This window comes from Amaranthus tricolor, chromosome 1 (assembly GCF_026212465.1).
Source record: "Amaranthus tricolor cultivar Red isolate AtriRed21 chromosome 1, ASM2621246v1, whole genome shotgun sequence".
In the NCBI taxonomy this organism is placed as follows: domain Eukaryota; kingdom Viridiplantae; phylum Streptophyta; class Magnoliopsida; order Caryophyllales; family Amaranthaceae; genus Amaranthus; species Amaranthus tricolor.
Window position 1 is genome coordinate 42,940,141 of NC_080047.1, and position 24,437 is coordinate 42,964,577.

General features: G+C 33.9%; 2 protein-coding genes across 5 annotated transcripts; both read left to right on the plus strand.

Annotated features, from left to right (window-relative positions):
- Window positions 1–6,309: 6,309 nt before the first annotated feature.
- LOC130827234 (kinesin-like protein KIN-7O) lies at window positions 6,310–20,536 on the plus strand. Of its 4 annotated transcripts, none has more exons than XM_057692900.1 (33): window positions 6,310–6,888; window positions 6,977–7,066; window positions 9,063–9,181; window positions 9,404–9,517; window positions 9,625–9,706; window positions 9,796–9,863; window positions 9,937–10,011; window positions 10,137–10,282; window positions 10,379–10,481; window positions 10,555–10,635; window positions 10,774–10,842; window positions 10,939–10,998; window positions 11,088–11,249; window positions 12,106–12,216; window positions 13,214–13,453; window positions 13,547–13,612; window positions 13,697–13,867; window positions 14,092–14,196; window positions 14,865–14,948; window positions 15,113–15,262; window positions 15,417–15,530; window positions 15,629–15,715; window positions 15,802–16,005; window positions 16,090–16,275; window positions 16,745–16,951; window positions 17,073–17,162; window positions 17,251–17,391; window positions 17,574–17,671; window positions 18,096–18,174; window positions 18,281–18,445; window positions 18,541–18,660; window positions 18,848–18,919; window positions 20,026–20,536. In XM_057692900.1, the coding sequence occupies exons 1-33, from the start codon at window positions 6,765–6,767 to the stop codon at window positions 20,245–20,247; spliced, it is 4,005 nt and encodes a 1,334-aa protein (XP_057548883.1). In that variant the 5' UTR covers window positions 6,310–6,764; the 3' UTR covers window positions 20,248–20,536. The 4 variants fall into 4 exon arrangements, with proteins under 4 accessions (XP_057548883.1, XP_057548891.1, XP_057548898.1 ...); XM_057692908.1 differs by having other exon boundaries at window positions 12,106–12,162; XM_057692915.1 differs by lacking the exon at window positions 18,541–18,660.
- Window positions 20,537–21,442: 906 nt separating this feature from the next.
- On the plus strand, window positions 21,443–24,014 carry LOC130811051 (acetylajmalan esterase-like). Its single transcript, XM_057677211.1, has 4 exons — window positions 21,443–21,680; window positions 21,950–22,308; window positions 23,005–23,278; window positions 23,800–24,014. The coding sequence occupies exons 1-4, from the start codon at window positions 21,443–21,445 to the stop codon at window positions 24,012–24,014; spliced, it is 1,086 nt and encodes a 361-aa protein (XP_057533194.1).
- The last annotated feature ends 423 nt before the right edge of the window (window positions 24,015–24,437 follow it).

Below are 24,437 nucleotides of genomic sequence, written 5' to 3' on the forward strand. Positions count from 1 at the left end.
TAATCTCATCATTTCTTACCTGCTTAATTCACTAGATGCATCGATCTCAAGGAGTGTGTTATACTTCTCTACTGCAAGAGAGATCTGGAAAGACCTAGAAGAAAGATATGATCAAAGTTCAGGACCACAGCTTTTTCACACTTCAACAGAATTTAGCTGAACTATATCAGACTTCTTCAATGTCTGTTGCAGAATTTTTCACAAAAATGAAGGCTCTGTGGGATCAAATCAATGGAATTAATCCTATTCCAGTATGCAGCTGCAACAAATGTTCTTGCAATTTAACTCAGAAATTTTTAAAAGCTCAAGAAGGTGAAAGGATTGTGTATTTCTTAATGAGACTTAATCCAAAATTTGCCAATATTAGGACCAATATTCTAATGATGCAACCCTTACCTAACATTGCTCTAGCCTACAGATTGATCATTCAAGAAGAAAAGCAATAGAGTATAACAAAAATTTCTTCACAAAATGATCAACCAATGGCATTTGCTGGAAATTTCAATAGAAGACCAGAATTCAAGAAACCACATTTTCAACAGAATACTTCTCAATCTCATATCAATCTTGGAAGTTTTCCAAGGCCTTATCAAGGAGGTGTCACTCAAAGGAAGCTTAATGGATTCATGAATGGTGCTATGCAATGCACTTACTGCCATAAAAAAGGTCATAATAAAGAAAACTGCTGGGAGTTGAAAGGATTTCCACCCGGACATCCAAAGTTCAAAGGCAAGAGAGCAGCACACGTGGCACTCATTGATGATACAACTGATGATGAAGTCACTATCTCAAATAATCAGTACCAGCAGTACATACAATGGCTAAATGAACAGCAAAAGGATAGCAAGACATAGTCATCATCATCTGGGGTTCACTCAAATAATCACGCACATATGCCTGTTCATGCTAATACAGCAACAATTGCACTTACTGACAAACATACAGGTACTTGCTTACTCTCATCTTCTAACACGAAGTGGATTGTGGATTCTGGAGCAACAGATTATGTGTGTGCTAATCTGGATCAGTTTACATGTTTTTGCGAAAACAGAAGTATACCTAATACTATTTATATTGCAAATGGTAAGAAAGTAAAAATTGAGCATATAGGAGAAGTTAAATTGGATAATGGAATTCTGCTCAAAGATGTTAAGCATGTACCTGATTTTAAATACAACTTAATATCCACACACAAGTTATGCAAAGACATGAAATGCAAAGTAGTATTCACTCATGATAAGTGTTTACTACAGGATCATTCTCAGAAGATTTCCTAGTTCTTGGTGAAATACACAATGGTTTATATGCTGTCAATTCAAATGAAACAAAGGAAACAGGAGTGGTTACTTGCACAGCAGACTCAATTGAAGACTTCAAGCTTTGGCATTTAAGATTGGGTCACATACCTTTCTCAAAAATGCAGTCTATAAATAGTAGTTTTAATAATGTTCCTATGAAAGAAGAAATCATATGTCATATATGCCCTAAGGCAAGACAAAGTAGAAAACATTTCCCTATCAGTACCATAAGATCCACTAGATGTTTTGAGTTACACTAGTGGAAAAAACCTCGTTTGCTGCGGTTTTTTTGCCATTATTTGCTACGGTTTTGGCCCCCAGCAATAGTGATAGCAGCAAAATGTCCTACTTTAAATGCTGCGGTTCAAAACCGCAGCAAATAAGAGCATTATTTGCTGCGGTCATGGGCTAAAACCGCAGCAAATAATGGGTGTTATTTGCTGCGGTCATGGGCTAAAACCGCAGCAATAAGTGTCTTTTTTTTTTCTTTTTCCGTTTAATCCTTATAATAATGCAATAATATTACAATGTAATAACAGTGATTAATCCAATGATAATCACAGATAATCAACATTAATCTCTTTGTAATAATAAACTCTCGCTCGTATATATATATAATATAATATGTACGTACATATATATATATATATACATTAAATAAACTATAAAAAATAATCAATAGTAATTACAATTTATCAAGGACAAATATTAGCAAGATACACGGCAATCTTGTCTTTTAATTCGCGCATCTCTTCACTTCTCAAAGCGCGTGTTTCCCTCGGAATGTCGTTTAAAACCTATATTATAATATTAAAAAATAAAAGCTATTAATATAGAAACATTAGATTTTACCAATAATATATTTAATTAAATTCCGACGATTCAATGCTTCCATACATCCAAGAACGATCGTTTGTCATCCTAATTAGTGTGATTAATTGATTCAAAACAAAACTAATACACAACTTTTAAACATATATACTTAACGAACTCTAAATAACCACAAAATTAAGTAATAATCATTCATTTAACACTAATTAATCCAAATAATAACACAATGTTCATTTAACACTATCCAAATGATGTTTATTATAGTAACTATAATTAATAATATTCATATAAAAAAAATAAAAATAAAATCACATTCATAAACTTGGACAACTAATTAACATTCATATCAACAACTCATTCATTCATTTAACCATAAACAACGCTAATTAAACCTAATTTACAAACTAGAAATAAATTATGATAAATTTAAAACATAAAAAACACACACATTGATAAATAAAATGAAGAAACTACTTAAAAATATAACAAACCATGATATATATGATAAATTTAAAACTTAAAAACAACAACAACATATACATTCATAAAGTATGACAAATTTAAACCTAACTTACAAAATCAAAATGAAAATGATACCTTGAATTTCGTGGGTTTTGGTGGGTTAGTATAACCTATACAATAAAAAAAAATTAGTATAAAAAAACTAAATCCCTAAAACATAATGAAGTTGAAGAATTTAAATTAAGCTTGAAAAAATAATACCTTGAAGAACAATATAAGAATGTTCGATAATGAAGTTTGAAGTTTGAAGAATGTTTTGAAGAATGTTCGATGTTTGAAGTTTGATAATGAACAAGAGAAGTTTGAGAGAATTCTGGAATGGAACGGCTGTTTGAAGAAGATGATGATGTTCGATGTTTGAAGAAGATTAAGGGTTTGAAGAATTCTGGAAAGTTTGATAATGTTCGATGATGTTTGAAGAAGATGAAGTTTGAAGAATTATAGTTTATGAATGAAACAGAAGAACTGTTGTGCGTATGTTTGAAGAACTGCTGTGCGTGCGTTTGTTTTGAGTGTTTGTTTTGAAGAATGAAACAGAAGCTTAAGGGTTATATTATGAAAATATAAACGTTAGAGCAAATGCAAGGCGCCATTTTGAAACCCTATTTGCTGCAGTCAATAAGATAAACCGCAACAATTAATGCTGATGAATTTTAAAGGTTATTGAATAAGGGTTATTTGCTGCGGGTAATGAAGAACCGGAGCAATTAAATGTGATTTTTTGCTGCGGGCATATACCTAACCGCAGCAATTGAAGCTGCTCATACGTATTTGCTGCGGTTAAGTCCCAAAACCGCAGCAATTAATGTTTTCTTTATTTTTTCTAATTCTTTTTCCTACTTATTGCTGCGTATGTACATAAACCGCGGCAAATGATTAGCAGCAAATACGTTTTTTTCCACTAGTGTTACTTCATATTGATGTATGGGGACCATTTAAGGTTTTGACTCATGACAAATGTTGTATGTTCCTAACTATTGTGGATGATTACTCAAGGCACACTTGGATATTTTTACTAAAACACAAAAATGATGTGGTTGTTGTTGTTAATAACTTTGCTGCTTTTGTACAGAATCAGTTTAATGTGCATATTGGCACCGTTAGATCAGATAATGCTAAGGAACTATGTGAAGGTGATATGTTAAAATTCTACTTAAAAAATGGTGTTTTGCACCAAAGAACTTGTGCTGAAACTCCCCAACAAAATGGAGTTGCTGAGAGAAAGCATAGCCACTTGTTGGAAACAGCCAGGAGTTTGTATTTTCAATCCAATCTTCCAGAAAAGTTTTGGGGGGGAATGTTTGTTGTGTGCATGTCATCTGATCAATAGGATAGGGCTCAGCAGCATTGCTTTCATATCACCCTATGAGAAACTGTTTGGAAAGAAACCTTCATTAAAACACTTAAGAGTGTTTAGTTGTCTTTGTTTTGTCTCTACCCTAAAATCTCATAGAAACAAATTTGATCAAAGAGCTACAAGCTGTGTGTTCTTAGGGTATCCATCTAACCAAAAGGCTTACAAACTTCTGAACTTGCAGACTCATAAAATCATAATATCTAGAGATGTCACTTTTCATGAGAATCATTTACCCTTTCATTATTCTTCCACACCACATAAACCACTACCTATTTTCCTTCCTGCTCACACTGAAATTCAACCTACATTATTTTCCTCTGCTCTTGATCCTTTCACTCTCTCTTATGAAAACTCAGAACTTGACACCTCTTCAAAAAATGTCAGTCAAACAGAAACCACATATTCAAACATCAATCTTGACATTACACAAAATTCTGACCCACCTATTTCTCACCCCCAACCAACAACCATAACCTCTAATCTCAGACAATCTACAAGACAACATAAGCCACCTTCTTACCTAAATTTTTATGTTTGCTCTCTTTCTTCTTAGATGTCTCATTGGTGTAATTTAGTGGAATTTTCATTTCTACCATCAAAAGCTCAGGAACATATTCAAGTGCTTGATAAGGTCACTGAACCAGTAAACTATGAAGAAGCAGCCAAGGACCCAGGATGGATAGCTGCAATGCACAAGGAAATTGAAGCATTAGAAGGTAATAAAACATGGAGTCTTGTTCCACTTCCCAAAGGTAAAAAACCTATAGGAAGTAAATGGATTTACAAAGTTAAATTGAAAGCTGATGGGAATGTTGAAAGACTAAAGGCCAAACTAGTGGCAAAAGGGTTCTCACAAAGGTATGGTGTAGACTACATCGAAACCTTCTCACCAGTTATAAAGATGACTACAGTAAGATGCCTCATAGCACTTGCAGCTAGCAAAAATTGGACACTACATCAGCTGGACATCAATAACGCCTTTCTTCATGGAGAATTGCATGAAGAGGTGTACATGAAGGCTCCAAAGGGAGTTTCTAATCCCAATAACTTAGTCTGCAAATTATATAAATCTTTATATGGTCTTAAACAAGCTTCTCGGCAGTGGTTTGCTAGACTCACCATGGAACTTCTACATAAAGGGTTTCATCAATCTATAAATGATTATTCTCTTTTCATCAAAGACTGTGCAAAGGACTTCATAGTTATAGTTGTGTATGTTGATGATATCATCATCACTGGCAACAATGAGCATGCTATAAAAGATCTCAAATTACATTTACATCACATATTCAGCATTAAAGACTTAGGACACCTCAATTATTTTCTTGGAATAGAAGTGTCCTATGTTACAGAGGGTATAGTTCTCACTCAGCAGAAATTCACCAAAGAAATACTTGCAGAATGTGGTTTTGACACTAGTAAGGCTACTAAAACTCCCTTACCAGCTAATGTCAAGCTGCTCAATGATGAAGGAGAGGTGTATTCAGACCCTAGTCACTACAAATGTCTTGTTGAAAAACTAAATTTTCTCACTCACACAAGACCAGATCTCTCATTCTCTGTACAAGCCCTCAGTCAGTTTCTTCAACAGCCCAGATTACCTCATGTTCATGCACTTATACATGTACTTAGGTATCTTAATCATACTTCAGGGCAAGGAATTCTACTGCAAGCAACACCTCAACTCACCCTTCATGCTTATTCAGACTCTGATTGGGCTTCCTGCCCTAATACCAGAAGATCTATTACTGGTTATATCATGCTCCTTGGTTAGTCACCTATTTCTTGGAAATCTAATAAGCAAAATACAGTGTCTAGATCTTGCTCAGAAGCAGAATACAGAGCTATGGCAGCTGCTTCTTCTGAAATAACTTGGTTAGTAAGGTTACTCCAAGAACTAGGCATCAAAGATTTGTTACCAATAGCACTCAAATGTGACAATCAGTCAGCCATACAACTTGGAAAGAATCCAATATTGCATGAAAGAACCAAACATGTAGAACTTGACTATCATTTCACTAGAGACAAGGTTATGAAAGGTCTCATCGAACTCATGTATACCCCTTCTCAAGAACAGTTAGCTGATCTCTTTACTAAAGCTCTTCCTTCTCCTCAACACAATCATCTATTGAGCAAGCTAGGGATTCATGATACTCATGCTCCCTAGGTTGAGGGGGGATTTTAGTATATAAGGGTATTTGGGTCTTTACCCAAATAACACCTCAACAAATTCTTTGATTATTTTGTTAGTATATAAGGATGTATGCTTCTCTTTGTTCTTCAAGCATATGCTTTGTATTTGATAGAATCAAGTTTTCTATCAAGAAATAATCTCTGTAAAATCCTTCTCCCTTGTTCAAAAACATCAATGTCTTTCTTGTGTATTTCTACAACACACATGCTAGGTCAATACATAAGTTGACGGTCAACTAACGGTTGACATTAAGTGGTAGTATTTTGAAAACAATTATATTATATAAGATAATTTTTTGGAAAAAAATTAAATTAGATATTTTTTTTGTAAAAGGATGTAGTTTTTTATAATTTAAAGTATAGTAGTTCTTTGTTATTTGAATATACGTTCGGTCAGATAAAAGGCGGGAAGATGCAATTGAGCCCAAAAATAATCTTCTTCAACCTTCAATCTTTCACTGAATTCGTGTAACTTCAATTTCACATAGAGGAGAGAAAAAATCGTCGACAAACCCTAATTTTGTTGGTAGAAGATAACAATTATTGGATCAAAATCAGCTGAAATGGAAAGAATTTATGTAACTGTTAGGGCGAGGCCCCTTTCTACCGAAGACGCTAAATCAAGTCCTTGGAAAATTTCCGGCAACTCCATTTCTTTTCTTAATTCCTCTTCTAAGTTCGACTTTGGTATTTTTCCTATCTTTAGTCGTAGTATTTTAAGTTTTAGCAAGTTTGAAATTCGGTTTTTGGGTTTATAGGGTTGATTTTATTGCAGACAAGGTTTTTGGAGAAGAGTGTAAGACTAAGGAGGTTTATGAAGCTCGTACTCAGGAAATTGTTTCTGCAGCTGTTTCCGGATTCAATGGTTTTATCTTCTATCTTCTTAGCTTTTTTTTTTTTTTTTTTTTTTTTTTTTTTTTTTTGTTTGAAATGTGAATTTTTGCTGGGTTTCAATTTGGCAGCTGAGAAATTAAGGGTTGACTTAGAAATGGTATGTTGTTGAATTTTAATTATGGAGCTCAAAAACATTTAAGGTTTGTATAAAAATGGTATGATTGTCGAAAGATGTCCTAAATGTAACTTTTGTTTGCTGGGTTTTGATTTGGGAGCTGAAAAATTTAAAGATTTAATTTTACATGGCATAATTGTTGAAAAAAATGCCTTCAAACAAAAGGTTATTTCAGTGGGGATTTTATACTGTAAATCTGTATGAATTTGTAATTTGGACATTGCTTTATAGTTTTGAAGTTGGAGAGACTGTATGAAAGGTAAGATTTTTAGTGAAATGATTGAGGATGGGCTTACATTTGAGTTAAAAATACATGTTTTTTTCATTTCAAGCTATTGAATACAGTTTCTTGTTGTCGAAAAAGTGACAACTTTGGTAACTATCTTGATTTATAGTTAATTGGGTTAAGGCGTAGTTAATTGCCCCAGCGGCATTAAGTGGCGTCATCCTAGGCAAATCTGGAGGTTCAAACAACTTTACATTAACGAGAAGTACACATGATTTAACGATTGATAATGGTATACTTGTTGATAAACTGCCCTCAAATAAAAGCTAAATGTAGAGGGATTGTAATGCAATGAAAACTTAGTTTTAAGAGGCGTGAGGCGCACCGAGGCGCAAAAGGTCCTTTTTCTGTGGCGCAAGGGGAAGGCACTAACTTTTTGTATGCGAACACACAATTTCTCTTAAAAGTTCCAAATTAATTTTAGAACATATTTAATACTTAAAAGTTAAAACAACCTGAAATTCATATTATAATAACATATAAGTCAGCTAAACACTACTTTAGCACATAAAGTCATACGATAATCAGATAAGTCGATAACATAGTCTTAAATTAACAAAAGAAATAAAAACTAACACAAAGACAAAGGCAGAGAAAGAAAACAATGGTTCTTGATGCTTGAAATGTTTTGTGACACACTTAAACAAACACTTATAATCTAAATCAGAATCACACGTCGGCTAGTGAAGATGATGACACTTCAAGGTTATTTTTGCTATTCTGTTTCTCAATCAATATTTTTGCTTTATGGCAAAGATAGGAGGTATATTTTTACTTTCCGTTCAATATTATCAATGCACATCTGGCATACGCGAGCGCACGAGGCGTGCGAGGTGCAAAAAGACACGTCTTTTAAGAGCCTCCTGTCGGTGTTACAACTTGACTAAAGGAGTCGTTTAAGTGGTCGCCTTTTAGCGCCTTACCCCTAGGCACGCCTTTGGTGCACTTTTTAAAACACATAACGAAAGGTGCTGTTTTTAGAGAAATGATTGAGAATGGAATTAAATTTGAACTAAAAATACATTTTTTTGTTGGCTTTAGCATATTGATTGCAATAATGTTTCTTGTTCAAGAAAAGGTGACTATTTTGGTAAAAGTATTGTTGTTTAGGAATCTTTGGTCTGGGTGTATTATAGAAATTATTATGATATTAATGACTATTGAGAGGTGGATAGCAGTGTGTTAACTAATTTGTTACCCTGTTGCGAATTGCAACATGAATCTTAAGCCATTTTAGGTGAATAATGAATTCTACAATGAAACATATAGTGAATAAAGAAACACTAGATTGTAATAATGACTCATCATTTTTTTAATATTTGTCTTTTAAGTTTATACATATTACATATTACTATTGGGGCACTATCAAAGACTTGGTAGTTACATTTCATTACTGTTTTAAAGTGACAATATTGCATATTCAGAAAGAATTTGAAATGGAAAAGTTAGTTAAAAGGGTAATATTGTGAAATGGTAGGAGTAATGTGACTCCTTTGCTTTAGTTTTTACTTTGATTTGAACCGTGATCTTTGAATTATGTGACTGATACCTTACTCTCATTTGTAGGCACTGTATTTGCATATGGGCAAACAAATAGTGGGAAAACGCATACGATGCGAGGATCTTCTAGTGAACCAGGAGTCATCCCTCTTGCTGTTAGGGAGTTGTTTGATATAATTCATGAGGTAGGCCCGTTAATTCTATATCCTCTGTGCTCGAGGCGTAGCGAGCCTCCAATCTTTGAGGTTGTATTCTTTTGAACATCTGTTGTTGGTATTGAAAGAAAATTGCTCTTATTTCTGGTTGTTGCCATTGCTATATTCTTATCTGTGTAAAAGTTAAGCTGATTTAATTGCTATACTTACCATATCAGAAGTCTACAATCTGATGTGTTTTCTTCTCTGAAGGTTCCTGACCGGGAGTTTCTTTTGCGGATGTCCTATTTGGAGATTTATAATGAAGAGATCAATGACCTGTTGGTTCCTGAACACAGAAGACTGCAGATTCATGAAAGCCTTGATGTAACTTCGATTTCTTTTTTACTGGTTTAATGTTTGCACGTTGCATTAAATTTTATGTTTGAGTATATTAGATGACTTGAAGCCTGAAGGTAAATATTATTTGGCAGCGGGGAATATATGTAGCTGGTTTGCGTGAAGAAATTGTTGCCTCACCCGATCAGGTCCTTGATCTTATGGAATTCGGAGAATGTATGGTCTTCTTTGTTCTTGTCTCTTTGGATCCCTGTATGATTGGGAAAAATTGATGTATGTCTTCTAACTGAGAATCCTTTTTGCAGCTCATCGGCACATTGGAGAAACTAATATGAACCTGTATAGTAGCAGATCTCATACAATATTTCGTATGGTATTGCTCTGACTCTTATAAATAGCTTTTCATATTTTTGTACATCTGTTGGTCTCACTATTTCTTGTTTTAGATAATTGAGAGTCGTGATAAATCAGGAGATGAAGAGTCTAGCGACTCTTGTGATGCTGTCCGTGTCTCTGTTTTGGTATGAGGAATTCTAATATCATAATTCAATCTGATTTCCGAAATTTTCGTGTTGAACTTTTTCTTTAACCGCCTCTTGTAGTGCTGTTTTGACTTTTCTTGTAATGAACATTATTAATGTCTCAGAATCTAGTTGATCTTGCTGGTTCAGAACGTGCTGCGAAAACAGGAGCAGAAGGTGTACGCTTGAAAGAAGGTTCTCATATTAATAAAAGCTTGATGACTCTCGGAACTGTCATAAAAAAGCTCAGTGAAGGTGCTGAGAGTCAAGGGTATGGTCCTCTTTATTGCTGAATTTAATTTTATGGTTGTATTGCTTTTATTTTGAAACTGAAGGTCCAATAATTGTCTTTCTGAATGTGAGACAGCGGTCATGTTCCTTACCGAGATAGCAAGCTTACGCGTATCCTGCAACCTTCCCTTGGAGGAAATGCTAATACAGCTATAATTTGCAATATCACTCTCGCACAGGTTAGAACTTTCTGTTTAATTATCCAGTTGCATTTTGGTTTCTTGTGTCTAAAATTGTTAGTTGCTGTTGCAGATTCACGCAGATGAGACCAAAAGTAGTCTTCAGTTTGCTAGCAGGGCATTACAAGTCACTAACTGTGCACATGTTAATGAGGTGTTTATTCGGTCTATTATACTTTCGCAAATTGCAGTATATTTTGTTAATGCATAAGCTGCTTACACATCAAGTTTCGTGTTCTTCAAGACATCATGGGTATTAATCTTTAACCTAATGGCTAATGTTATTTGCCAGATCTTAACAGATGCTGCCTTACTGAAGCGGCAGAAAAAAGAAATTGAGCAGCTTCGTGCTAAATTGCAGGTTATCATTTTGTGAATATTCGTTTCTTAAATTCAGTTATTTATTTATTATTTAAGAACACGGCTTTTTTAAAGATTCAATGGTCTGTTTATTTAGGCTTCTCCATCAGAACATCTTGAAGAAGAAATTCTTAACTTAAGGAACACATTATTACAGGTTTGATGTTATAGTTTCATGTTCAAGCACGGGTGACAAATACTATTGCTTTTATCTAAGGTAGGATATTGTAATGTTTGGCCATGCAGACTGAGTTAGAAAGAGAGCGAATAGCTCTGGAGCTGGAAGAGGAGAAAAGAGCACAAGTGGAGCGTGAGAAGATGCTTGAACAACAGGCAAAGAAAATCAAGAACTTGAGTTCTATGGTATTATACTCAAACAGGGATGAAATTCGTGATCACCCTAAAAAGGTATGCTTTTTCTAAATGACATGCTTTCTAATTGGTGAGGTTTTCTTTGAAGCAAGCATATTCTTATTGGCAGCAATATCATAACTTCTGGTTTCACCTTGCTCTCTAGCAAAAATTGCTGGTGTTGTATCATCTTATTTACTGAACTTTAGAATATATAACCACAGGCTGGAGAAATTTCTGGTTTTAAAAGTGAAAATCTAAAAATCTAGGCTTACTTTTGCTGGAGAATTTTCTGCTTTTAAAAGTGAATTTTCTGTGTTCCATTTCTCTAGTTTCAGATGCTAGTTTATGCAGATCAAATTCCTAATAACTTTCAAACAAGATATCATGCAATAATGTAAAATTATCATCATCATAATAATAAATTACAGTCAAAAACAAAAACTTGAAGTCTTTTGCCAATAATGCTGCTAAAAGATACTTTTCTTGTGATTTTTTACTCAGATCAAAAAGAGCGTCCTGTTCTCCAGCTGTTTTGTATCATTATGTTAGGTACTAACATTTCATATGTATAATGCTATTCTATCAGCATATGATGTGTTTCTATCAGATAGTCAACAGCTGTTGCTTGACATTAAATGTATTCTGTTGGGGGTCTGAATCTGCGAGACTGAGACATCAACATTTGCATTATATTCTTAATCTGTTGGAATCAAGGCTTCTGCATTTATGTACATTGTCGTATCCATGATCTGTTATGCATCTGCAGTTGCTATGGTGTACTCGATGTGTCTTGGTGTTTGTTACTATTCTCATTGGTGCTATTTCTGACAGAATTTTTTTGCCTACAATTTTTTTTAGCTTTTTCCTTGAGTTTTATTTACTTATATTATTGTGGTCTTTGATTTCCCAGGACAAGCGGCGGGATACATGGTGCCCTGGAAAAGTCACACGGGAGGCTGCTGGAGAAGTATGTAAATTACTGCAAAATTTGACTTGTACACAAGACAGAATTATATACCATGTATTGACGGTTATATTTCAGTTACAATTTAATTAGTCTGATTTGATGATACTTGAGATAATGTTGCTCATTTTTTGGAAATCTGCTTCATGGACAAATCTGTGACAATGTGTTTGAAATTGTGACCCTAATGTGGAAATTGCTTGATGTTTTGGACTCTGCTATTCATGGGGCATAGGCAATATGTTACATTTCATTTGGAAATGAATATGTTTATGTTACATTTCATTTGGAAATGAATATGTTTGAATTTTGGGCACGGAATGAAGGTATTAAGACTTTATATGTACTCTGTTCCAAAATTTTTGTGGCCTGCTTGTGCTTTTTTTGGTTGGATTGCATACATTTATAGTGGCTTTTAAATTACTTAAATAATCCAATGTCTCATTTCTTTATTCTAGACTACGGAAAACCGTGTGCTGTAAGAGAGGTGAGAAGAGGTGAAGACTGGTGAGCTCAAGACATTCACTTGTTGGGGCGATAGTTAATATTCATGTTTAACAACTTTCTGAGTTGTTACTTTTGCAACATTGGTGTTAAAAAGTAGTATGCAGGGGTTGTTTGTTTTTTCTGGTGGCTGTTTCCAAGTCCATATAGAAAAGTTTTTGAACAAATAGATGTGTAGGGTACAAGGATGTGACTTTTCATTCACTACTTGGGGGAAGATGAAAAGAGCACGAAAAAGAGAATAATATTTCATGCTTCTATTTTAATTTAAACACATTTTTGTGCTCTTCTTGACCTAGCTCAGAGTTGGGATCCTGTAGCTGCATGTGCATTTATGGTCAGTCTTGATGTCTCAGATCCCTTCACTTGTGGAAACCCTTTTGTTGTTGAAGGTCAATATGGGGACATGATCATTTTTTTAGAATTGTTTGTATGTTTGACTTGTTTTTGCTATGTTTCCCTTTTTGATGGTCATGCCACTGCTTTAATTACTTATTGAAAGATCTTGCTTTTAAATCTATTGAATGATTGAATGATTTTGTTACACTAGGCATCTCACATGTTGGATTCAAGGGCATCTAGTATAACGAGACAAGAGTGTGATCAAAGACCTCTTATTCCTTTTGAAGAACTTGTGACTGAAAGTGAAGCTGTAGGTGATGTCTCTAGCAAATCCAAAGAAAATAATGATAAAAACAATTCAGGTGATTGTGTGCTTCCCGACCCATGTACCCTGCTCAATGTCACTAGCAGGAGAAAAATGCCACAAAAGAAAACATCCTTGCCTATGGTTTGTATTATAGTGATAAAAATTTCTGTTTTGATAAAACATCCACCCTTTGGCTGAACCACTTATAATTGGCAACTTCAATATCTTTTCTAGGAGAACCATGAGTTACATGAATTGCAAGCAGCGTACGAGGATCTTTTCGTAAAATCTGAAATTCAGGTCTTAATTTTACCTTTGTCCATTTGTTACTAAACTGAAGAGAATTAACAATTAATGTGTGGTTCTTCCTGACTTTATATGCAGAGGATCATGTATGAAGTACAATTTGACTGTTTGAAAAGAACTCTGTCCGAAGCCTGTGCTGAGAACCTGGACCATTCCACTTGTCCAGATGACACTTCTCAATGTCGTGATAATAGTACCCAGTCATTAGATACAGATGCTACAAATTTGATTGAACAGCTAAGAGAACAGGTAATCTTTCTTGTAAGCTACTTCATTGAATATAGACCTGTGACTTGAGCTATTTTCTGATATAACTCCCCACGTTTGAACCTCTTCCTGTTATATGACCAACTTACAAGACCTCATTACGCTTCTGATATAACAGCTTTAAAAGTTTGTCGTGTTTCTTCTTTGCCACATATTTACAACTTGAATATTGTGTGTATTTTTACCTTTTTGATGCATTCATTCAGATTAAGGTGTTGGAAGTGGAAAAACTATCAAGTGAACAGAACTTAGAAAGCGTTGTCGATTTTGCAAAAAAACAGAATACTTTTGCTGCCAAAAAATGTGATGAGGTAACTATGTTTTAGTTTTCTTTGTCCTTAATTAAATATTTGATTAGTTTCTTAATTCTGAGATTTTATCTCTTCCTGTACATGAGAAAGGGAATCAAAAGCCTCCTAGTTTGGTTATGCTGTGCATACATATTTATTCCTGTCATTGGAAGGATTGTGTAGCATGGAGCTATGAAGTTCTGTTGTTTATGTAATTGTAGATTGCTGGTGAGAAACTAATAGTTTCACTGAATGAAAATTCTCATTTCAGCAATGCAGCTTAGATATTTTCAACTAATTCTGTAAACTGTTAATCTTTGGTCTGATCATAATGCGTCTCTCATCGTGGTGGTGATAGTGATATCATGAGTCAGAACTCGGAAGTTAAAAAGGTGTTCATGATTGATGAAAACTCGTGTTGTAATGATTGTTCAGTTGATTAGGTCTACATTATGTATTTGAAATTTAGTAGCACAGAACAACCAAAAGCGCCACTCTCAAAACTTGTATTGATCCTTTTCTGTTTGAACTTTGCATACTCTGCCCCTTTTTTACTCTGGGTTTCCTTTTCTTTTGGCTGCTTGCATTTTCCCTATTATATTCAGTTGGTTTTGTGCTTTACAATTAGATATTTCCAGTATTTTGATATACTTTTATGCATGAATATTGGTTTTCATTAAAATTCTTAGCTTTATGAAGAGCTCCAGACTGCAAAACAGGAGGCCTTGGAGGCACGCAGTGAATTGCGTCTAAGAAATGCTGAATCAATGGAGGTAGATATTTTTCACTTCTACATCTCTGTCATGATTTAACAATTTTTTTAATTCTTAGAAATATCTAAGTATTGTTGCTCACCTTTGAAAATTCAGATTGCTATATGGGTTTTGCTTTGTTATTTCTATTTAGTTGAGAATTTTGGGTATCATATATTAATCAGGAAAGCAATTTAAACTCAACATCAGAGCTTTTATTGGAGGTTCAACAAATATGTGAAGAAGTACAAAGCTTGAGTCCTTTTTCAGAATACATCTCATCAGTCACTGAAGAACTTTTACAGGGCCATTCTTATGCACTAAAAGAATTATCTGTATGTACTTCTTGATTTATTCTATTCAATTATACATGTTACAAAAGTATACCATTGGCAAAGCTTTTAAGAATCCTTCATTAGTTATTAGAGTTTCTCTTACATCTTATATTTCATTAGTTATTGGAAAGTTTGATTTGCTTTCTTTTTGCAGAATTTGAAATCTGATATATGTGAGAGCACCAGATTACAGAGATCAATTGTTAATGATCATGGAAAGCTAATCAGTAGTTTGAAAAATAAAATAGTTGAACTTGAGAATGAGAAGGTGAGTTAGCTCAAAGCAGCATTAAGATCTAAGTAATGAGTTATGACGGATTTCTGCTTCAGCAGATTCTAACAGAATTCTGTTTTGGTGAGATGCAGGTTATGTTAAAGAATCAATCTACCGATCTTCAGGAACAGCTGGATGGTGTGCGTATAAAGTCCCAGGACTCTGAAAAAGCACTTATGGTAGTAGCTTCTGTTTTTAACTTTTTATAGTCTCTGTTGTGGAAGTGTGTTTTGTTCCTCCATGAAATCGTTCTTTCTTGTGTCAGGATCTCTCGGAGCAGTATGATGCAGAAAAATCAGAACTGCTATTTAATATTGAATTTCTTGAAAAGGAAGTCTATTCCTTGTCATCTTCTTCCTTGTCTAGAGAAAAGGAATCATTGAGGAAAGATCTTGAGAAAACCAAGGCCAAGTTGAAAGAGACTGAGTCTAAGCTTAAAAATGTCATGCAAGAGAAAACTAGACTTGAGGTTATGAGCTATCCCCTTGAGTTGTATTTTGTATTAGCATCCAGCTTTTCTTCACACCTAGGTGATGTGCTTTTTCGTGAGCAGGGTGAGAGAGCTAATGCTGATAGAGAGATTAAAAAACTGCATAGTCAGAAGGCTTTTCTTGAGCGTGATTTAAGCAAACGAGATTCCCTTGCTGGTAGAAAGCGTGAGTCTTGTGTTGATCGCTCCAGAGCCATTGATTCCAAAAGGATAAAGGGTCAAGAAAATATCATGCAACAGACTCTGCAGGTAAAGAAACCTCCTACAGTATATGTAAATTAAACCATGTCAATGGTGTTGGGCTGTGTAAATTGCGTTGATCAACATTCAACATCTAAAAAATATTATTCAAAATTTTCCACTATGAATATTGGTAATGCAAATTTCTTTGAGACTAGATTGTTTTTTGTTTTAAGATTAACATATTTTTGGAGCAACTAAATTAATGTGTAATGTGCTCTGATCCATTTATGCTGTCCATGTCTTGAATTTTTTACTGTACTTGGTACTTAAATGGTTACAGAAGCTGGAAGTTCTTGCTTGTGTAACTTTTACCTGCAATATGCATAGAATGACTGAACTATGGTAATGCAATTTGCTTGGCTAACTAGGCTATTTATAAAAATTTGCAAGTTACTTGCTCTTTAAGCATAAAAATATGTGCTCTGATCTAATTATGCTGTTCATATTCTAAATGTCTGCTTCACGTGGTATTTAGGATGATTACAAAAAGCTGGAAGTTCTTGCTTTTGAAATGGAAACTACTATTGCTTCTCTCGAAGAGGAGCTTGCTGCTGCAAATCAAGAAAAGGAAAAACTACTTGCTACAAATGAAAGTTTGAGTTCTGAAATTGAGATGCTTTCTGAAAAATTTGATGCGTCAAGCTCTGATTTAAATGCATTGCAAGAAGAGCTCTTGGATCTCGTAAGCTTCTTGTGTCAAACCATTATATGTTTGCATGTTATGGTTTTGTTACTCACTACTTTTGCATGTTTATGAAAGCCTTTGATGATGTTCTGAAAGGCGTTTGTCTTCTTCTGATCAGAGATTGAAGCTCGAGAAATCTGAGAGCTCCAACCAGAATTTGGAAAGCCAGATTAATCTTTTGGTTGAGGAAAAGGAAGAGCTAGCAATGGTAGTTTGTTTCAAATTGCACCTTAAATAATCAGAACTTACTTTTCTCTTCTTTACACTTTCACCCAACAGCGTATCTTAATTTTCAGCAACTTACAAATAGCCTCTTAGAATTGGAGGAGGAAAGGGCAGTGTGGTCAGCAAAGGAAAAAGCTTCTGTTGAAGCTATCAAAGAAAAAGCAAATGTATATAATGACGAGATCACTTCATTATCTAATGAGCTAGAAAGGGTAAGTTTTGAATGTTGTCTAAATCTTGTCAAGGTTTTCAACTATGTTTTTCAAGTCAACTTGAAAAGCAAATGGCCTTGGTTCATTCATGTGTTTTTCAGTTTTGAATCTGACCTGATATTAAATTTATTTTGTTCGTAGACCATGTAAGCTCAATCTAATGATAAATTTATCTTCTTTAGGTGCAAAATGAAATGATATCGTTGAAGAAGGAATATGAGGCTCTACAACAGAGCCTGAAATATGCAGAGGAGCATGCAGAGTCAAAGATGAGATGCAGGTCTGAATCTTGTCCTGTGAATTCGCCATTGCAGTTTAAGTTTTCCAGTCATTACCTGTTCGCCACCATCATAGAACACCACGAAAAGGAGTTCACTTTCATCAATCACCTTGCAAATTCTATACAAACTTTAGTTTTCTTTTTTTAAAGAGTATCCGACTTCCTTTTTTTGCATAATTTACATATCATCCTCCACAAACTATGAAATAGACTAATATTCATCACTGAATAAAATACCACTTTGAGATCTCGTTAAAGAGAAAAAGCTAAATAATAAACAATATGTAAAACCTGTTATGTTTAATTCATATACACAAGAGGGGTGCAATGCTTGATGCAGATTCAGCTTATGCATGGCACTTTCAGCTGTCTTTTTAACATGTAAAGAAATTCACCCATGTGGTTTTATAAATATTTTTTGCAGCATGGAGAAGCTAACAGAGATCAATCAACTAAAACACGCTCTTGAAGTTGTAGTGTCTGAGAAGGGCGATCATGAAGAAGTTCGTTCCTTGTTTTATTCAAGTTTTACTTCTAAAGCTAAACGTTTTCAAATATTATGTGATATCACATTTCCTAATACCGGCAAAATATATCTCTCTTGCTCAGCTGTTCAAGTCAAAGCTTGATGCTTTATCTTCGCAGCATGGTCTCAAATGTGAAGAATTGAAAAGGACTGAGGCAGAGCTGGCTAATCTTAAAAAAGAACAAGGAGATCTATTATGTCGAATAAAAGAACAGGAGCAAGATGCAAATTTGTCTAATGACTTGCAGGTTAGTTGATGTTACCTGGTCTAAAAATGTATTAATTTTTCAAAGGGTAATACATTTTTACTTGGAAGTGTGAATTCTTTATCTGTTTAAAATAGAATTGCAAACGTGAGCTCCAATTTATGGTAGAAGAGAGGGACAAAATGAAAGCACAAATCGCTAAGATGCTGGAAAATGAGATAGATATCAAACTTATGGGACAAAATTATGATGAGAAGGTGATATCGATCATTTCCTTCTGCTATATTCCCTCCGTTTCATTGATTTTGCAGCATTTTAGTTGCCTAGGCGAGCTTTTCAAAAGATATGTAGCAAACTCAATGAGACGAAGGGAGTGTCTGATAAATATTAGAAGTATAAGTCTATATTTATGGATGCCAGACCCTAAGATTGTTTTACTTGCAGTTATTTACAGCACAACATGAAGCAGAACAGCTTTCAAGGAGATTAGCTGAACTGGAACAAACGATGCGTGTGGTGAGTGCTTCAAGAGTAGGATTTCTGTTTTAGTGTGTTTGTGCATAAGAACCTGATTTTCGCTTCCTGATTTATTTTCGCACACCTTCCTTTTGGTTGCAATGTTTTTATTTGCTATCATCTGTAAATTACTGATATAAACGAGAGGAGGGCTTAAATCAGTTCCGTCATACGTTTCTAATCTTTGCTAATATACTGTTATTTGCTGCATTAGCACATCAACTTCTATTGGTGTTTTGGGAGGAAAACAATTTTAAGGTTAATAGGAGTTTGCTTTTTCTTCTCTGTTTTGTTTCTAAAAGGAGACTTATTTCCCTGGGGCAACAATATTCCACTTTTTGTAAGATATGAAAGCTACATTTAGGGGGTGTTTAACAATTGGATGTCTTGGTTATTGGCTTGTTTGACTAGTTGATAATAGTGACGTTTTTGTTGGTTGTTAAAAGTTTCAAGTCGGTTATTTACTTATTTAAGCCAACTCTTTGGACATATTTGTTAATTTTTTTTTGATTATTAGCTGTTATTAGATTTAAAGTGGGTCAAAATGTCAAAACCCAATGAAAAACCTAATCAAGGTAGCTTTTTGGTTTTGGCTTACAAGTTAAATTTTCAATTGGTTCAAAAGCCAGTTGCCATATGCCAAAAACCAGCCAAAAAGCTAACCGAAAGGTCATTTGCTAAACACACCCTAAGCTTCGCCTGTCAATTCGTAGCGTAGTCGTGCTCCTCTTTCTCCCCTCCCATACCTCATCTTCTCTCCTTTTCCATTTTACTTCCCCCCTACTTTTCTTGTAAGCAACCAAACATAGAAAATCTACTTTCAAAAATGTTTTACAAACAACCAAACAAATCCTAGTGAAAAGTAAGACCTCAGTTCATAATACTAATTGCAATAATAATAAAGGCTAAACTCCTACTATATTCAATCTCTATAATGTTTAGAACTATCATTATTAAGTTGATTAAACATGTTTTTGTATTTTGATTAACCCTGTTTCTAATTGCTTTCAAGGCTTGTTATCTTTGTGTTTGTATATACTGTCAAATTATTTCACAGCATTTACTGTGAGATTCTCTTTAATCCTTCTTTGATAAACTCTCATTAGGATAAAGTCAAGGAGAACATCGAGAGAACGAAACAGCGAATGCGACTCCGATCAATGCAAGCTATATTAGATGCGCTCCGAGAGAGGTACAAGAAGGCGACTGATGAGCAGGAAATCATGCACAAGAAATTCGAGGAAGCTGCCACTAAATTAAAGGATCGGTTAGCTTCTTATGCTTTAGAGGTGCTTAACTTGAAGAAGCAACTTGCTGATGCTTGTTAACTTTCATTGACTATATTTTGTGTATACTTGATTAGATATGTAGCGGAAAATAACTCATTTTAAGGGTCTATTTTAGATAAGTAGATGAGTGATTTTGGGATGGGGTAGGTGATTCCTTTTGTAAATGATGATGGGTAGCTAAGAAATTCCATAAGTGAGTTTGTTGTTTAATGCATATGATTAAACTAATCAATTGAATTAATGAAATGTAATTCTTATGATTATTGAGCTTGTGGTGATCAATTGGATTCAATCATTGGATCACAAGTTTCCCGTAAACTTACAACAATTATTGTATGAGACTGTTTCACTATGAAATGTATCTATATGGTCAATTAATTTTTCTAATTTATCACTTTTATTTATAAGTGATCATTTTAAGGTTATAAGTGATCACTTTAAAACTATAAAAAGCATTCACTTCAATATTGTAAATGATCAGTTTAAAATGACAAGTAATCATTTTAAGTGTATAAAATGTGATCATTTTAAACTATAACTGCACTTTAAGGTAATAATTAGTCATTTTAAATTTATAAGTTATCACTTATATTTTAAGGTTATAAACGATCATTTTAAGATTGTAAGTGCGCATTGGATCAACTCAATAAAGATGATCTTATCATTAGACCATCATTTGTGCATTTTTGTTAAACTTATGATTGCGTGTTATTAATGAGTATTGTCAAGGTTATTAGGGAGAATATTTAGATTGACAAAAAACAATATTTTTTAAAAACAATTTTCCAAATGTAAATGAGAACTTGTTTTCTTTCATTTGATTTAATTTGATGAACGCTTTAGAAAATTATAGAAGTAGATGTAAACTTTCAATTTTAAAGGAAAATATTTGCAAAGAAATACAATCTACCAAAAAATTTTATTTCATTCGATTTTCGTCAAACAAAAAAAAAAAAAAAAAAAAAAAAAAAAGAAAAATCAATATTCCAATAGAAGTTGATCCCAATTAAGTAAACACTCTTTCTTAGCCATGCACATATTGTCTTCCATGAGAAAAAGGAACTAACAATAAAACCATAACAAGTCATTTAGTTTGTTCATACCACTTGCTTGTAATAAGGCTCTAATCTACTTAAAATTAAGGCAACATTCCCATATTTCTTCTATATTTGTACATTTTTCAATTGACGTTATTCTAAATCCTCCAACTTTAACCATCTATATTTTTGTATTAATGGAGATTGGTCATGTGATTCTTGTTCTTAGCATCATTCTTCCATCCCATGTCCATGGCAAGCTGAAAATTCAAGCCATATATCAGTTTGGAGATTCAATCTCGGATACAGGCAACTTGATACGTGAGGGTTCTAATGGAGCAAATTCACCCTTTGCTAAGCTCCCTTATGGCCAAACCTACTTTCATATACCTACTGGACGTTGCTCGGATGGTCTTCTCATCATCGATTATTTTGGTACTTCAATTTATCTAATTTATTCGTGCTGATTAATGGCGTATCTAGACATACACTTATCGTTACATTTGTATAGAAACAACTCAAGAATTATTATTCTATTTTTTGTCGCACAATTCTACAATAACTAGATTTTTAATCTAACCAATATCTTTATTGACTTTTTAAAAACTTGAGAAATAACATATACAAATAGAAAAACATGCATCTTGATTTTTTATAATTTTTTTTTTAAAAATTTTCATATATAATGATTTATTTTGTTGCAGCTCAAGCCTTGAAGTTGCCTTTTTTAGATGCATTTCTTAACAAAAATGGAAACTTTTCTCATGGAGTCAACTTTGCCGTAGCAGGATCGACTGCTCTCAACACTGAAACATTGGCTGCAAAAAATATAATGTCGCCCATGACTAACAGTTCCTTATCTGTTCAGTTGCGTTGGTTTAAATCTCATCTATCGTCCATTTGCTCTCGTCCTTCAGACTGCAAACATAAACTCGCCAACTCCCTCTTTATCATCGAAACTGGAGGCAACGACTTTAATTATGCATTCTCCCAATTTATGCCTATGCACTTGGTACGACAACTGGTTGATCAAGTAGTTCTAACCATCTCTAGTGCTGTTACGGTTAGTGATTTTCTTATCTATTGTCGTACAGAGTATATAACAAATTTTAAAGCTATACTTTTCAAATTAACTTTTTGATTTAATTTGGCACCTTGACACGTTGGGGTAATGGCAGTACCACCAACATACAAAGAAATTAAAGTTGATCGTTACTTTTTGACTAGTTCAGTTGTCTAGTTTGACTAATTAGCAGCATTGACTACTCTTTTTGTTAAACTAACCATATAGGCAAGTGTTCAGAAAATGTTTGATATGATAATAAGTTGTTGGCTGTTTACTAATGAAAAGTAAAGCAAAACCAAAAGCCAATAAAAAAACTACTAGAAAACTTGTTGGTTATGGCTTAAAAGCCATTTACCAAAAACATTTTTTGACTGTGTAACTAATCAATAAGCTAAAAGACAAATTGAAAAACTAGCAAAAAATTCATTTGCCAAACACCCACTATCAAAAGGCAAAAGCTTAGCTCAAATATTATGCGAAACACTATTTTAAATCAGCATTTCAACCTAAAATAGACTCTCGTATAAAAGGATCGAATAAAACATAAAATATTTTAAAGCTTCAACCACCGATCTAAACTTTTAATTGAGTTGATTGACACTTATAATTACCAAGTAATACTACCCTTGATAAACAAATTATATATGCAATTCTGATCGACTTTTGATAACAAACATCGTCTATGCAATGCAGGAAGTAATAAGTTTAGGAGCGACTCGAGTCATCGTTCCTGGAAACTTTGCTATTGGTTGCATGCCGGTTTATCTTACAGGGTTTGAAACAAGTGATTCAATGATGTATGATAATATGAAGTGTTTACAAAATCTTAATGAATTTGCAATGTTCCAAAACAGCCGATTACAACAAGCTCTTGCTAAACTTCAAAAGCATAATCCAAATGTAACAATTGTTTATTCTGACTATTTCAATGCTATGAAGGATCTCCTTCAAGATGCTCCTTCACATGGTTAGTTTCCTCTTTTATTACTTGAATATTGTGACTAAGTGGCAGAATTTAAAGGGTTGAATGTAAGAATAACTAAATAGGTGGGTGAGTGTAAGTACACTCTCTTCTGTACGCATACCTATTTAAAATTTTCATTTCCATTCCCTATGGCCTATGAACGTGGATATGTATCTCAAGGTAAACCCCCCACACAATGAATGTTATTATACCCATTAAGCCTATAGCCTTTATTTGCTTCTTATTCACTTCATATTGCGTATTACCAGTCCTATAACCGCCCTATTACTTCGAAAATCTTATTTTTTTCAAAAAATTTACCCAAAAGAGAAACTTGAGTAATATTTTACTATTATTCACCTTCGGTTTACCCCAATCATAGTCGTCGGGTATACTGTATATAATCTCATCCTTATACTAACAAAAAAGGCGTTTCCAATCAAACCTTCGTAACAAATATATTTGCAAGTCTGCAACTGTATATAAACAAGTACACATAATTAATTGCTATTATTGATACGCAGGGTTCGAAAAGAGGAACGTTTACAAGGCATGCTGTGGATTTGGAGAAAATGACTATAATTATGACATGAGTAGAATGTGTGGAAATGATGGTGTACCAGTTTGTGCATATCCTCAAAATTATGTGAGTTGGGATGGAATACACATGACTCAAGCAGCATACAAATTCATGGCCAATACCTTACTCAACAAAATTCTTCCCAAAATCTCCCATTGAGCTTTAATCTTCTGTACATATTCTCCTAATTACTAGTTTTAAGAGACGTATATTTAGAGGTGTTCAAAACAGACTCGATGATCCGACATTTATCCGATCTTATAACTGAATTTGACTTTGACATGCCTTCAAAGTAAATTTAAAATTATGTAAAATTTAAGGGGTACGCATTTATGTGTAAGCTTATGAAAAACGACAACAATTTTAAAGGAACAAAGAAGTATGTAATAGCTACATCGTTGACCTACTTTGCTTCTATTTCATCATTATTTCGCATTATTACCGATTTGATCTCTATTTTAAGCTAATGTTATTATAGCTAGTCTCTTGAGAAACCATGTCTTTGAGAAACGTATCTCAAGCCCAGCCCATTAAAGATTAATGTCTACTTATCGTATTCTTTACATTATCCTTAATGCTTAT

Coding starts and splice junctions, on each gene's coding strand:
- LOC130811051 (XM_057677211.1), top strand. CDS start 21,443: ATGGAGATTGGTCATGTGATTCTTGTTCTTAGCATCATTCTTCCATCC. Junction 21,681..21,949: donor TCTCATCATCGATTATTTTG/GTACTTCAATTT, acceptor ATTTTGTTGCAG/CTCAAGCCTTGAAGTTGCCT. Junction 23,279..23,799: donor TCAAGATGCTCCTTCACATG/GTTAGTTTCCTC, acceptor ATTGATACGCAG/GGTTCGAAAAGAGGAACGTT.
- LOC130827234 (XM_057692900.1), top strand. CDS start 6,765: ATGGAAAGAATTTATGTAACTGTTAGGGCGAGGCCCCTTTCTACCGAA. Junction 10,482..10,554: donor GCAATATCACTCTCGCACAG/GTTAGAACTTTC, acceptor TTGCTGTTGCAG/ATTCACGCAGATGAGACCAA. Junction 13,613..13,696: donor TCGTAAAATCTGAAATTCAG/GTCTTAATTTTA, acceptor CTTTATATGCAG/AGGATCATGTATGAAGTACA.